The sequence below is a fragment of the Centroberyx affinis genome, unplaced genomic scaffold, assembly GCF_046629955.1.
Source record: "Centroberyx affinis isolate AG114_WGS23_722 - 3 ecotype Tasmania unplaced genomic scaffold, CSIRO-AGI_Caff_v1 ptg004041l_1, whole genome shotgun sequence".
NCBI lineage: Eukaryota > Metazoa > Chordata > Actinopteri > Beryciformes > Berycidae > Centroberyx > Centroberyx affinis.
In genome coordinates this window covers 177,949-193,753 of record NW_027281838.1, presented here as the reverse complement: position 1 = coordinate 193,753, position 15,805 = coordinate 177,949, and the positions used below count along the sequence as shown (strand labels likewise).

Sequence of the window (15,805 nt, the reverse complement as noted above, 5' to 3'; positions counted from 1 at the left end):
CCAGACTATTAATCTGGATTCAGGGAATACATTCAGAGGTAGAGTCAGTCCACTCAGTGGATACTGACTAGCAGCTAGGCTATGTTCCGATGTGGAAGGCTCAGTGGTCGATGACTGTCAGTCATCGGCGATGGACGATGCCATCGGACCAACCCTAGTCTCCATGCTGCACTCTTTAGACCAGTGGGCTTTCAAACCATGCAAGATGGATTTAATGTTGTGTTCCACGATTTTTATGTGAAACTTTAAATCATATAATATTCTGTTCCAGCTTCTTGAGGAGAATATCGTCACTTTTGTGAAGAAAGAGCTGAAAAGGGTCCAGAGGGTTCTGAGTCCAGATAACCCAGAATGCTCAGACAGGCAGAGGGAGGATGAGGAGGTGGTGGACGGTGAGGAGGAAGAGCAGAGGAGGAGCAGCAGAGAGGCTTTTCTGGAGATCACACTGCACTTCCTAAGGAGAATGAAGCAGGAGGAGCTGGCTGACTTTCTGCAGAGCAGTAAGAGGCTTTTAACAGGTTTAACATGATGGAAAGAGGAAATGATGGAAAATGAAAGATGTTTACATTTCCAAACTCTGCTGTAAATATGCTGTAAACATCAGCATCAGATTTATACAATTCTTCTGGGCTGCACACACAGTCAGAACATGTTTGTCCACTGCTGATGAGCTGAATCGATATCATGGAGTGGGAAAATATATACATCCACACTGAAATCCATTTCATTTGTTGTTTGTTCATTCAGAAACGTTTGCTCCCATCTGCCAACATCAACTCAAATCAGATCTGAAGGAGAAGTTTCAGTGTTTGTTTGAGGGGATTGCTAAAGCAGGAAACCCAACACTTCTGAAGCAGATCTACACAGAGCTTTACATCACAGAGGGAGGGAGTGGAGAGGTCAATGATGAACATGAGGTCAAACAGATTGAAGCAGCATCCAGGAAACCAGTGAGACCAGAAACAACAATCAAATGTGAAGACATCTTTAAACCCTTACCTGGAAGAGATAAACCAATCAGAACAGTGATGACAAAGGGCGTGGCTGGCATTGGGAAAACAGTCTTAACACAGAAGTTCACTCTGGACTGGGCTGAAGACAAAGCCAACCAGGATATACAGTTCACATTTCCATTCACTTTCCGAGAGCTGAATCTGTTGAAAGGGAAAAGGTACAGCTTGGTGAAACTTCTTCATCACTTCTTTAATGAAACCAAAGAATCAGGAATCTGCAGGTTTGACAAGTTCCAGGTTGTGTTCATCCTTGACGGTCTTGATGAGTGTCGACTTCCTCTAGACTTCAAGAACAACAAGATCCTGACTAATGTTAAAGAGTCAACCTCAGTGGATGTGCTGCTGACAAACCTCATCAAGGGGAAACTGCTTCCCTCTGCTTGCATCTGGATAACCACACGACCTGCAGCAGCCAATCAGATCCCTCCTGAGTGCGTTGACATGGTGACAGAGGTGAGAGGCTTCACTGATCCACAGAAGGAGGAGTACTTCAGGAAGAGATTCAGAGATGAGGAGCATGCCAGCAGAATCATCTCCCACATTAAGACTTCACGAAGCCTCCACATCATGTGCCACATCCCAGTCTTCTGCTGGATCACTGCTACAGTTCTGGAGCATGTGTTGAAAACCAGGGAGAGAGGAGACCTGCCCGAGACCCTGACTAAGATGTACATCCACTTCCTGGTGGTTCAGTCCAAACAGGGGAATGTCAAGTATCATGGGAGAGCTGAGACAGATCCACACTGGAATCCAGAGAGCAGGAAGATGATTCTCTCTCTGGGAAAACTGGCTTTTGAGCAGCTGGAGAAAGGCAACCTGATCTTCTATGAAGCCGACCTGACAGAGTGTGGCATTGATAGCAGAGCAGCCTCAGTGTACTCAGGAGTGTTCACACAGATCTTTAAAGAGGAGCGTGGGATGTACCAGGACAAGGTGTTCTGCTTTGTCCATCTGAGCATTCAGGAGTTTCTGGCTGCTGTTTATGTCATCGTCTCATTCATCGACTCTGGTGTCAATCTGCTGTCAGAAACACAATCAACCTCCACAATATCTCAACCAAGAGACAAATCTCAGCTAAATCAGCTCTACCAGAGTGCTGTGGACAAGGCCTTACAGAGTCCAAATGGACACCTGGACTTGTTCCTCCGTTTCCTCCTGGGTCTTTCACTGCAGACCAATCAGACTCTCCTACGAGGCCTGCTGACACAGATAGGAAGTAGCTCACAGACCAATCAGGAAACAGTCCAGTACATCGAGGAGAAGATCGGGGAGAATCCATCTCCAGAGAGAAGCATCAATCTGTTCCACTGTCTGAATGAGCTGAATGACCGTTCGCTAGTGGAGGAGATCCAACAGTACCTGAGATCAGGAAGTCGCTCCAGAAATAAACTCTCCCCTGCTCAGTGGTCGGCTCTGGTCTTCATCTTACTGTCATCAGAAGAAGAGCTGGACGTGTTTGACCTGAAGAAATACTCTGCTTCAGAGGAGGCTCTTCTGGGGCTGCTGCCAGTGGTCAAAGCCTCCAATAAATCTGTGTAAGTGCATAGAAAACTGGATAGATTCAATATATTAAACCTAATATTCATACAGAGGAAAAACTATATATGTTTTCAAAGTTATTGTTCATCTTTATCACTAATTGTCCTTCAGGCTGAGTGGCTGTAACCTGTCAGAGAGAAGCTGTGAAGCTCTGGCCTCAGTTCTCAGCTCCCAGTCCTCTAGTCTGAGAGAGCTGGACCTGAGTAACAACGACCTGCAGGATTCAGGAGTGAAGCTGCTCTCTGCTGGACTGGAGAGTCCACACTGTAGACTGGAGACTCTCAAGTAAGATCAGTTTACAGTTTATTTCAATTGATTTGACACATTTCTCCAAACTAAGGTCTGTGCTCTCAAAACAGTCTCTCGGGTCAGGATTCTTGAGTCTGTTCAACAGATTTGAATCCTGCTTTACATGCAGGTTAATGTCAGTAAATAAACACCTGACCCGTGGAGGATTTTCTCTGCTCGCATGATTTTGAAACCAGTTGTGATGCCAACATTTAGCACTGTTTTGTAGCACTGTGAATTACTTTCCATGAAGATATTTCACTATTTCCTCTCCTTGCAGCATCAGTTGCTGAAACCTAAAATACCAGAAAGGACTTCTAAGATTCTGTCACAAACTGAGACAAACTCTCAAACTGAACCAGATGAAGCCACAGAGCCGAATCACTGGGTCAACTGCTTGCATTTGAGATTTGCACTGCCGTATAATGAAGAATATCTAACACGTGTGTGTGTGTGTGTGTGTGTGTGTGTGTGTGTGTGTGCAGGCTGTCAGGCTGTCTGCTCACAGAGGAAGGCTGTGCTTCTCTGGCCTCAGCTCTGAGCTCCAACCCCTCCCATCTGAGAGAGCTGGACCTGAGCTACAATCATCCAGGAGCCTCAGGAGTGAAGCTGCTCTCTGCTGGACTGGAGGATCCACACTGGAGACTGGACTCTCTCAGGTATGGAGAGGCAACGTCTGCTAGAAGGCTGAGAGTCACACACATTTTCTCCGTCACACTGAGAAGATGAGGAATATTGTTTAATATTAAATAGTGGATATGAGTGACATATGGGAAATCACTCATTTGGAAGGTTATGAAGGTTATTTGTTTTCATTATCAAAGAGATTATGCTGGTCTGACTTGTTGTTTAACCCCACAGTGTGGACCATGGTGGAGAGCAGATGTTGAAACCAGGTCTGATGAAATGTAAGTGTGTATTTAGTTTTATTAATGTAAACAAAGCAGCACACATTCATTTTCTATTTAAATAGAAAGCTCATGTATGACATCTATTTATTAAAATCCTATACACAGACAAAATGTGTTATCAAATTGAAGAAATTAACAGTCAATCTGTTAATAAATCAACAGATAATGAACACAACAGGTGTATTAGATGAGAAGCAGCTGCTGTATTGTGTCTTGTTCTCTCCATCAGATGCCTGTGAACTCACACTGGACCCAAACACAGCACACAGAAACCTCTTCCTGTCTAAAGACAACAGAAAGGTGACAGAGGTGTCAGAGGAGCAGCCATATCCTGATCACCCAGAGAGATTTGACTACTGGGAACAGCTGCTGTGTAGAAATGGTCTGACTGGTTGCTGTTACTGGGAGGTCGAGAGGGAAGGAGAGGTTTCTATAGGAGTGACTTACAGGGGAATCAGAAGGAGAGGAGGGGGTGCTGACTGCTTGATTGGAAGGAATGACGAGTCCTGGAGTCTGATCTGCTCTGATGACAGTTACTCTGTCTGTCACAATAACAGAGAAACAGACATACGCTTCTCCCACTTCCACCACTTCCTTTGCGGCCCCTTTTGCTCTGACAGAGTAGCAGTGTATCTGGACTGGCCTGCTGGCTCTCTGTCCTTCTACAGTGTCTTTCATGACACACTGATCCATATCCACACCTTCCACTCCACATTCACTGAACCCCTCTACCCTGCGTTTGGGTTTGGGGCTAGCCTTAGGGTTATGCTTGGGTTTAGGTTAAGTGTTAGCAGTGGCTCCTCAGTGTCTCTGTGTCAGGTAGAGGAGAGAGAGTCACTTCCTTTGAGGTGGCATCCACTCTGGAGTGTGGAGGAGTTAATCGAGAGGAGGACGAGGAGGATGACGAGGAGGAGGTCTCCACGCATCCTCTATAGGCCTCTGTCCCTCTTTCATTTCTGACTGACCAGAGACAGCTGCTGAATCGATCGTTCACTCTGTGCAGGATAACACACACAGCGATCTCCTATTTAATGTCATTAGCCTGGCGGACATTCTGAATGTCAACAGTAACTGAGTAGCTACAGGTTGCTTCATTGACACATTTCTTTTCTGAACATTGCTGGTTTTTGTGGAGAATATTTGTTGTTATAGATGAAGAGAACTGAATTTTACTAGACTGTGTCGGGTTGAATCGTGATTGGCTGGATTACTTCCTTGTTCGGATTGTTCTGGATTACCAGGGAAAGCCAAAGTGGATTTTTTGTTATGAACTGAACTGAACTTAAAGGAGCTCACGTTATTATTTTTTTTATTTTGGTCTGTAATACAATTATTACTCAAAATAATGAACTTTCTGTTGTCTGTGCTTATTTCACTTATGAGTGTTTATTGCTATCTATATTGCAAAGTTGCATTCTGTTGTTGATTGTGGATTTTATGCTGATTGTATATTTTATGCTTGGTTATTATTCCAGGGGTTCATGTTAATGTTCTCTGTACATGCATGCTTTGTGGGGTTTGACTCTTGCTTGACCCCTGACTAAACAGCCAAACATTTTTCAGACTGTTCTGGCTGGCACCCCAGTTAAAGTTAGTCAAACTGCTACAACACACACACACACACACACACACCCCTACATCTTAATGTGAGAATAGTAATGTTTGTATTTTCATCAGTGTTTCCTACTCATTTTACTGTAAACAAACATCCATCAGTCAGTGTAAACAGAGTGTATTCTGTGTGTTGGGAAACTGAACAGGGCTTTAACAACACACACGTACAAGAACATGAACATTTTATTGTGAAAATGAAATTAATGAGAAATTAAATCAGACAGAATCAAGTTATGGTTGTTCATCTTAGAGTCTGTTGATGATGATTGACAGGTTAAAATATCTTTCTTTTGCAACTTTGTTTTATTTGGTATTGTATTCTCTTCTCATCATTCCAAGCTAAACATTTATGTAGTTTTCTGTAATTGTTTCTCAAAATTTAAGTTTTGCCTAAATGACCATTGTTTGGTCTTCATCTTTTCCAACAAACAGTTTCAAGCAGGATTTGTTTTCTTAACGTGATTATAATTGACAAAATGTACATATTGTAAGTTGCTTTGTTATTTCTACTTTATTTAACCATGTGAGTCCCATTGAGATGTCCATCTCTTTTGCAAGGTAGTCCTGGCCAAGAGAGCAGCAAGCAGATACTACAATAATACAATATGAAACCATATAACCACAAAACCACAATATAAAAACAAGGAATATACAATCTCAAGTAAAACAGGGATGAAGTAATCCAGGTTTACATCTTTCTGGAGCTGATTCCAGGACCACGGAGCATAATAACCAAAAGCCATCTTCCCAAATTCCGTGGAAGGACAAGAGACAGTGAAAAGTGGTAAATTCTGGGAACGCAGGTTCTAAGAATTTGTGATACAAATGAAAACGCAATTTAAATAGCCAGCGAGTTGCCCTATGATGGCTTTGTATATAAAAATGTGCCAATGAAGCCATCTGCGGTAATGCACGGAGGTCAGACCTGCCTTTTCATACAAGTGACAACAATGAGTGAGGATGCATCTGCTAAATGACATAATGTAACCAATATCTTATTCTGCTGTTTTATAAGTTGTGAGTCATTTCATCTCAGAATCAAGTGTATGACATCATTGATTTACATTGTCAAACTGTAAATGTGACATAATTTTTCAGCTCAAATAAGGGATAGTGGCCCCGCCCCCTTTCAGTCTAACATGTAAATGAATAGAGGAGTAAAATTATGTTAAAGCCTTTAACTGTCCAACACTAATATTGACTGTTTCTGCTCTCAGGTTCCTCTGTTCTGCTTTTCTTTATTAGTTGAGCTGATTCTGATGAAAACAATAAAAAATCTCTACAGACTGAGCTCAGCATTCAGCATTTCATGAGAACAATATCCACACCATGACTGTTAGAGAAATAGGTTTACAAATTCAGTAAAGCGTTAAAATATATAATAACTTCATCATAATGTCACTTCTGCTGACATTATTTCACCCATTTTAAAAACAGAACGATTTGTAAACAGGATCCATAAATCCATTTCATTTTAAATCCTTTTTTATACCTAAATCTACCCAATTTGCCTCAAATTTTACTCCATTTTGGAACCTATACTCTCAAACTATAGGTTGATTTTAAAAAAACAAAACAAACTTTTAGGCTATAGAAGCAGAAGCTGAAACAAAACATTTGTAAAAACTGTCTTCAGACCGGTGGAGCGATAACAGAGACAGTGTTAACATACACAGAGTCTCCAGCAGCTCTTCTCTGTGTTCAGGTCATGGATCTGTTCAGGAGGAGGTTTTTGTGGAGTGAGGACGCCCTCTGGTGGATTGTACCGGCTACAGCATGTGTGCAGGTCGGCTGCTTCACTGTGTGGTGGAGCGGATCCGCAGGTAAACGGCGGAGACCATGGAGGATTAAACACGGCGTGGATGAAAAACGTCATTGCGGCAACTTTTTTAGAGAATTGGGAGAGAAACAAAATCATTACAGCAATCATATAATCTAGAAAGTCTCCCTCGAAAGAAATATAAAGCGAGATTTTCAAGATTTTATGATTGACTGTGATGCTCATTATTATTAGCTCTCTTATTAGTTCTTTGTCTGTTCACATGTTTTAAAATAAAAATTAATAAACATCACAGCCAATCATAAAAAATCATCTTGAAAACCTCGCTACCGCTTTAAATGTTCCTTCTGAATGAAAAAAGAAATTGCAGCCAATCGTGAAGTCCTGACGCGGCGGGTGAACGACAGGAGAGACTCATTTATATCAGATGGCGTTACAGGACCGACCTCTTCTTCTTCTACTTCTTCTGCTCCTGCCGGCGGATTCTCCAGCATGCTCCTCTTGCTCGGCCTGACCGTCTTCTTCTCTGCGGGTTTTTGCATGGAGATGAACGAAACCTCCAAGCTGCTGGCGGAGGGGGGCGAGCAGTGTTCAACCTGTGAGTTCAGGGAGCACAGCAGACTCATGCGGCTGCACAGCATCAAGTCCCAGATCCTCAGCATCCTCCGGCTGGAGCAGGCTCCCAACATCAGCCGGGACATGATCCGGCAGCTGTTACCCAAAGCGCCGCCTCTGACGCAGCTGCTGGACCAGTACGACCCGCGGGTGGAGGACGAGGACCACGCCACGACGGAGACGATCATAACCATGGCCACCAAGCGTAAGTACAACCACGATTTATTCCGTTTTGAGTTTGTTCCGCATCGGGACCGTGTCTGAACGCCGCGCGTAAAAGCGGAGCCAAATCCACGCGTAAATCCCGTGCGTAAAGTTCGTGTCCAAGGAGCTGTGCGGTAAACGGGTGACAGTGGAGCCGTAAAAGGACACGTACACCTGAACAATTCTGTATATTTCGACAACAATCACAGCAATCACACTTTAGTTCTCTTGCATTCTTCTTCTTCTTCTTCTTCTTCTTCTTCTTCTTCCGTGCGTTTCTTTGCTCACCTGTAACTGGAAAACCGTTCAAAAATAAAATAAGCATACATTTGCATATTTAATGAGTTATTGCCGATTTTGAGGATTTTTAAAAAACCTCTTTGTCATGTATCTCCTCCTACAGTTTTATGCCACAAAGAAGGTCCATATGTCAAACCTTATCTCAAACTTTTATTTATGATACTCCTTATACTTTTTGAGTTGTTGATTATTAAATAAAATTCCTTAGACATCCATTGTATATATATATGTTAATAACTCAGTCACTGTATACAGTAGAAACTCCATTCAATTTCAAAATGGTCACCACGTCAGTTTACAGCAATCTCACGCATTTTCTTCAGGAAATGCTTTTCTAGTTTAAAGTATAATGTTTGTTTTTGAAGGGTTTCATATATCCATTTTGGAAAATTTTGCTTCCTGAAATTCATTAGGCAATATTCTGTCCTAAACAAATGAAATCTTTTATAAGGAAATATCTTCAGATTGGAAGAAAACTCATCATGTAATGGATGTTTACGCGCATATATTACAAACAAGCCCCAAAATTAGGATCTTAAGAAGTCATTCAGTACCAAGTCTCAAAATTGTTTCTTCTTAAAACAAGTGAAAAATTCTACCAGTGGAGTGAGAAAATCCCCCTTGTTTCTGATGAAGTTTCACGAATCAAGTTTCAACATTTTGAAACAAGGCAGAATAAGGCGGATCACTGGACTAGTATCGAGAAAATGACACCTAATTCAGTTGATTTTCATTGCTTTTGCATTGGAAACAAGTGTAATTATCTCACTCCCTTGGCAGAGATTTTTTTCACTTATTTTAAGGAAAACAAGATTTTAAGACTCTACTAGATGAAATGACGTGTCAAGGTGGACATTTTTGCAGTGTCTTTGTATTTTTGGGTGGACAAAATAAGTACATAATGGCTCAATTCAAGTATAATGTTTCTATTTTGAAATGACCATTATGTGTGTAATTACAAACGTACCCCAAGAATGTATTACTGTTGATGGTTGTAATATATAGGCTATTGATTTTATTTTATGTAGTACTTTTCAAAACAAAGTTACAAAGTGCAACTAAGAAAAATAAAAAATGAACAGTGAACAACAAAGGTCAATGAAACAGAAAGAACAAAAAAAATGTCAAATACTCAATCCAAAATGCTTGTAGGAAACATGATAATTTCACATTTTCGGTTATTAATGTCTTCCAGCTAATCCGATCGCTCAGGATGACTTGTCGTCCTGCTGCCTGTTCAGCCTCAGTCCGAAGATCCAGCCGAAGAACATCCTGAGCGCTCAGCTGTGGGTTCACCTGCGGCCGGCCGACACGGTCACCACCGTCTTCCTGCAGATCTCCCGCCTGAAACCCAGCAAGGAGGGGAACAGCACCCGCATCCGCATCCGCTCCCTGAAGATCGACACGGACGCCGGCGCCGGCTCCTGGCAAAGCATCGACATCAAGTCGCTTCTGCAGGCTTGGCTCCGTCAGCCGGAGACCAACTACGGGATCGAGATCAACGCCTACGACTCGAGAGGAGAAGACCTGGCCGTCACCTCAGCAGAGCCCGGAGAGGAAGGACTGGTGAGCACCGAAAGGACCGAACTGTCCCAGAGTATCTCACACTGCAAAAAAACGTCCATCTAGTCAAGTCATTTAGTCTCATATTCAGCCTTCAAATCTTATTTTTCTTATAACAAGATAAGGAGTTCTCTAGAAATGAGTGTCAGTATCTTAAAACAAGTCAGAAGGCACTACTATCAAGAAAATTACACTTGATTGAAGACTTGAAGTCTTGAAACAAGAAAATTATGATTTTTTAGGTCTCAGTAATAGACTAAATGACTTGTTAAGATGGATATTTTTTGCAGATTCACAAAACTTTGGGAATGATTGGTCAAAGGGGGCGCTACATGTTGTACGTATGTAGAAAGATTGATCTATAAATTACACGTCCAACAGAAACTAAGCCTGCGATATTGCGGCTGTGTGTTTCCTTTCCAGCAACCGTTCATCGAGGTGAAGATCCTCGACAGCCCCAAGAGATCCCGGCGCGACTCGGGCCTCAACTGCGACGAGGAGTCGGTTGAGACGCGCTGCTGCCGCTACCCGCTCACCGTCGACTTCGAGGAGTTCGGCTGGGACTGGATCATCGCGCCCAAACGCTACCGGGCCAACTACTGCTCGGGGGAGTGCGAGTACATGCACCTCCAGAAGTACCCGCACACCCACCTGGTGAACAAGGCCAACCCCCGCGGCACGGCGGGGCCCTGCTGCACGCCCACCAAGATGTCGCCCATCAACATGCTCTACTTCAACCGCAAGGAGCAGATCATCTACGGCAAGATCCCCTCCATGGTGGTCGACCACTGCGGCTGCTCCTGAGGTTTTTAGGAAACCCAGGGATCCCGCAGGACTTTGGGGTCGATCACAGGAGCTCCATTTCCATCCAACATCCAACCGAAATGTACGCAAACTTCTGAAGTGTCGTAAAAAATGTAACCGAGAATTAGGTGCGTTAGTTTCCATCGGCTGGGTTGAAGCAAATAAATAAATAGGCTTCCTCAATGTAAAAAAAATACAGCCATGAGAAAAATGGAAAGAGTCTTTCAAGAATGGATTAGTATTGGTCAGGTTGTTATTGTTCTTTATAGTCGTACTTCATGCTTTCATCCGAACACAAAAACAAAGATATGAACTTGGCAATATTTCGACAATTATACATGTTAGAAACAACAAGTATGATATTTCTGCAGGTCGTTGTAGACTGAATTGTTGTGCAATGAAATTGAACCAAGCCTACATCATTATTTATTCAACAAATGCGTTTCAATCGCTATTTATTGCATAACTTCTTTGTCAACAAAAACACTTTCCACCTAAAACGAGCATAAAAACATTTTTGCGATATTTTGCGGAGATTTAACCGAATACTGCCGTATTCAATTTTTCTAATTTGATACAACATAATTTTCAAAAAAATACTAGGCTATACACTGGAAAAATATTCATCTTAACAAGTCATTTAGTCTAGTCAAATCATCCAATGGGGTGAGATAATTCCACTGGTTTCCAATACAAATCAACTTGTTTGAGGAATTGTCTTGAATAAAGTGACATTAGCTCGATAGTAGTGTAGCGATCCAACTTATTCCACCTTAATTCAAGATATTGGCACTTAAAAGAAGTGAAACTGCACTCAAAATAAGTGGAATTCTCTCACCACACTGGCAGATTTTTCACTTATTTTAAGGAACACAAGCTTTTAAGACTGAATACTAGACTAAATGACTCGCTAAGATGGATATTTTTTGCAGTATACATATATAGATTTTTCTTCAACATAATATGAATGTGCAATGAGTAAGCAGAGTACGATGCCAAAGTCAGCTCTCACCAAAACACTCCTGCATCCTGTCCTTTCTCACAGGACAGGACAGGATGCTGAAGACCCGTCCTGATGTGACCCTCAACCAGAACAAACCCTGCAGGGCGTCTTACATGTGCGCCCTTATTTTGAAAAACACGAACCGAATGACTCTAAACTGACAATTACCCCTTCCTTGGCCCGCTGCTTATTTGCAAACTCCTCGCTGCGACCAGTTTTCAAGACTATTATAGTGATGAAGGGAAAGAAAAATATTCCCTCATTGCAAGGGCACAAACGGGGAGGGGGGGAGGGGGGGGGGTTGAGTTTAACCTGAGTGCAGATGTTTTGTCCTTGTTGTGGTTTTATTCTCCTGTCAGGACAGACCGTACTGGAATGACAGGGTTATTCCGTATCAAACTGTAATGCATCCCGTTACGATGCTTCCAACAGTGCACCGGTAGAAGTTAGTGAGAATGGGTTTGTGCAGTCTGAATGTCCTCAGCCTTCTGAGAAAGTAGAGGCGCTGTTGTACTTGTGCGATGATCAGACCAGACCAGGTCAGATCATTAGAGATCCGGAGGCCCAGAAACTCGAAGTTGTCCACAGCCTCCACAGCCGCCTCGCTGATTGTGATGATGGAAGTGTGCCGTTTGCTGTTTTCCCTAAAGTCAGTAATAAGTTCCTTAGTTTTACTGACATTAAAGGCCTTGTTGTCACAGACGTAAAGTTTTATTTTAAAGGCACAAACTGGGAGCGCAGAAGGGGGTGTCGTCTTTATTTGAAGCCGAGTGCAGATGTCCTGACTGTTGTTGTGGCTCACAGGGGTTTCTGACCCAGATGTCCTCATTCTCCTGTTGGAACAGAGAGTCCTGGGATGACACAGTTTCAGGTTTGTGCTCTTGGACTGAACTTAAGTTAACTTTTTTAGTCTCAACACTGTAAAAAAATGTCCATCTTGACAAGTTATTTGGTCTCATATTCAGTCTTGTAACCTTGTTTTCCTACAATAAAAGAGAAAAATCTGCCAACAGTTCTCTAGATTCTCACAGTCACAGTATCTTGAAATAAGGCAGATTGCACCACAAGTATTGAGAAACAATCAGCTTTTATTATTATTTTAAGACTCAATATTTGACTAAATGACTTGCTAAGATGGATATTTTTTTTAAGTGTGCCAAACTGTAATCCAAGCATAAATGCTTTTCAAGAAAATTCTTGAAAGGAGTCGATTGCATTGATAGCAAGTTAAATTATCGGTAGATTTTTTTCACTTTAAGAAAAACAAGATTTTAGGACTTTGTGCTAGACTGAATGACTCTTAGGTTGTGTATTTTTTGTGGTCTCTGGTCTTTGGTGAAGCCCAGAAGTGTTCAGAGCTGCATCAGACTGACAGCTGGGTGATGAGTGACAGTCAGTTAGATTGAAGAGGAATTTTATTAGCTTTTTGTTATTTATCTTTAGATAAGTTCAAGGTGACTTGATTGTTAGAGTTTAACCTGTGTTCACTTACAGGGTAAGGATATGCTCACAAGCACAAGTGTCCAAAACACCAGGACCCATTACTGTATCCATGAAACTAACTGGCCAGGTGAATCCAGGTGAAGCTCTGATCCCTTATTGATTTTACGTGTTAAAGCCCATGACAAGGTAATTCCGTGATTTTCTTGTAAATATGTAATTTGGGGTCTTGTGTGCATATAAAAACTGTATGCAAAATATGAAAATTCAATTTTACTCCACCTCTTTTTTTCTGATACCTGGTGTCATATACCACTCCACGTCAGTCATGAAGCAGAGATGGAGATGAAGGGGTGAGTTTTTTTCCTGTGGTCTTTCAAATAAAACTTTTAGAGAACTGGGAAACTTTGCACTGCTGGAATCAACTTATCCTCCAATTTGAACTATTGGTCATGAAACTAAATTTCTAGCAGGGAAACAGGGAAGCACCAAAATTTGATTGTGATGTTGACGGCCGATGACGGTGAAAAATTCAGCTATGGCTACAAGCTTGAGTGTCGCTCAGCTCTATAGGAGATGAATTGAGTGACACTGATTTATGGATCGTGTTCCTCACAAGAAGACATGTAGATCCTGTGCTGGTTACTGACATCACATTAGGCCGTGATTAGCTAGGAGGCTTCTTCCTCCTGCTCCAACGCAAAGCACAGCTGTAAACGTTGCTAGAAACAGAGAGCAAGAGGTCAAAGGGTAAAATGAGCGTTACATCATTCTTGCAGATGTGCAACACAAAGTTTAACAACTTGCAAGCTTTCTAATTAGCGTTTGCTGGCTGAAGTAACAAAGGGGATAATGTTGTTGAAAGTAAATATTGATGAGAAAGTTAGCGATGACTCTGATTCTGTTGAAGAAGAGGATGAGGAGCTTCACCTAGATAGAGTCCGTTTCTTGGATGATTTTCACATTGATGTAATGTGGCTAAAGTTAAGACGTTCAACTTGTAGGAGACGTACGCATGCTGCTACCAAACCATCGAAAATAGCTGAAAAAAAGGCACAGCTGCGTTCAAATAAGTGTCCTATGTGACCATGGTCCCTCCTTGAAGTCCTCCTAAATTCTGTTATCTGTTGCTGCCACTTGGGGGCGCCAAAGTGTAACGCTGCCTAGTGCAGCTTTAAGCCTTAAAGTCACAATTCAATGAAAAATGATTTTTCCTACCTAGTTAGCTAATTTTCATGTCATAATATACACTGATTTAATAATAAATGACAAATCATTTACAAAATCTCTATTTTGCTGTATTTTTATATCAAAATCCCATGACTTTCCCTTCCTGGAAAACAGTGTATCTTCAATGGTGACATCATGCTGCACCAGGAGGCTTACATAGAAACTCTGACCAATAAAACATCACAGATGTTTGAACAGTCCCGCCCCTCCGATCCAATCAAACTGCCTTTCTCTCCCTAACTGATCTCCCATTGGTTTACACTTTTAATTGATCCCTCCCTGTGTTATGTCCCGCTCCAACATCCTGTTTCAACAAGAAATACATCACATTTAGGAAGTGAAATGCTCTCAAAATGCTGTTTCATTGTGACAAAGACATTCAAGCATGACTTGTCTAAAAGGAGGTGAAACTTAATGTGTTTTTGTAGCTTAATGGGTAAAGTCTGGTGCTGATGCTATCTGTGTGTCCACTCACAGGTTGCTTCTGATAAATGCATCCGCCAAACGGCATATGTTGGTCCTGGTGTGTCGTTCACTTGTTGTTTATATACTATACAAAATGTACTGTAAATATCTGCCAAATTTTGAGGAATACACTTTGAGGTGTTGAATTATGTGAAGACAGACCATCATCCATCAACAGCTGCACATGACTCAGCAGTTAAGGAGCTATTACTAATATCTATGCGTTTTAACAGGCCTATTATACTTGCTTCATTATATTTTTGATTGCTAGATTATTCTGAATTGCTGATCATAATATTCACAATTTATCAATATACCCTTATGTAAAAGAACTATAACCATAGAATTTAAGAGGAAAACTATATGTAATGTCCTAAAGGAATATTCAAGTGATACCACTGATAAAAAACTACATTAAGGTATGATAAGGTCACTCACTTATGAATACCCAGACACCTTTTGAGTCCGTATTGGAATATTATAGAGATTTTACATAAGGGAATGCATCTGCCCTGTCACTGTGTCTAAATAGTTTTGATGTAATGCAAGTGTGTACAATGTGTCTGACAACGTTGAAAAATAAAGTATTTTTTTGCCATTCACATGGTTCACCCCCTTTTAAAAATATATATATTATTATTGTTTATTAAGATGTTTTTCTATACCTACTTTTAGTCTAAATGTACATAAAGAGCACGTACGCAGTGACTGTTGTATATGAATTAAGTTTTGGTTTCAGAGTTATGGGTGTCTGAGACAGGCTACCTACTTTCTCTTTCTCTGAAAACACGTGGTCACTCCTTGCTGTTCTGCTCATTTGTCTCCCTCCCTGGATAAGCCGACATTATTTTGGGTTTCATAATTTAGCGATTATTTGAACACGTAGTTTGACACAATCAGAGTCTATGGGAAGATGAAGAGCATGTGTATTTTTGGTTATTATGCTCAGACTGACACATTTTACTTAAAACCCACTGTGTATTGTTGTTATTACAGGGAGGCTGGTCAACTGTCAGAACAGCATTTGATTCCGTGG

At 41.5% G+C, this 15,805-nt stretch overlaps 2 protein-coding genes across 3 annotated transcripts in view; both read left to right on the top strand.

The window, feature by feature from the left end:
• Positions 1-6,641, top strand: part of LOC139663519 (NLR family CARD domain-containing protein 3-like) — a 40,453-nt gene extending 33,812 nt beyond the window's left edge. Inside the window, exons 8-13 of one of the 2 annotated variants that reach the window (XM_071542211.1) lie at positions 272-500; positions 748-2,548; positions 2,664-2,837; positions 3,326-3,499; positions 3,702-3,748; positions 3,981-6,641. In XM_071542211.1, the coding sequence (XP_071398312.1) occupies positions 272-500; positions 748-2,548; positions 2,664-2,837; positions 3,326-3,499; positions 3,702-3,748; positions 3,981-4,711 (3,156 nt within the window). In that variant the 3' untranslated portion in view covers positions 4,712-6,641. The remainder of the gene's footprint in view (positions 1-271; positions 501-747; positions 2,549-2,663; positions 2,838-3,325; positions 3,500-3,701; positions 3,749-3,980) is intronic. The other variant, XM_071542210.1, reaches the window with a different exon arrangement.
• A 996-nt stretch (positions 6,642-7,637) lies between these two features.
• LOC139663522 (growth/differentiation factor 8-like) lies at positions 7,638-10,631 on the top strand. Its single transcript, XM_071542214.1, has 3 exons — positions 7,638-7,965; positions 9,460-9,830; positions 10,251-10,631. The coding sequence occupies exons 1-3, from the start codon at positions 7,638-7,640 to the stop codon at positions 10,629-10,631; spliced, it is 1,080 nt and encodes a 359-aa protein (XP_071398315.1).
• The last annotated feature ends 5,174 nt before the right edge of the window (positions 10,632-15,805 follow it).

Coding starts and splice junctions, on each gene's coding strand:
- LOC139663522 (XM_071542214.1), top strand. CDS start 7,638: ATGCTCCTCTTGCTCGGCCTGACCGTCTTCTTCTCTGCGGGTTTTTGC. Junction 7,966..9,459: donor CATAACCATGGCCACCAAGC/GTAAGTACAACC, acceptor AATGTCTTCCAG/CTAATCCGATCGCTCAGGAT. Junction 9,831..10,250: donor AGCCCGGAGAGGAAGGACTG/GTGAGCACCGAA, acceptor TTTCCTTTCCAG/CAACCGTTCATCGAGGTGAA.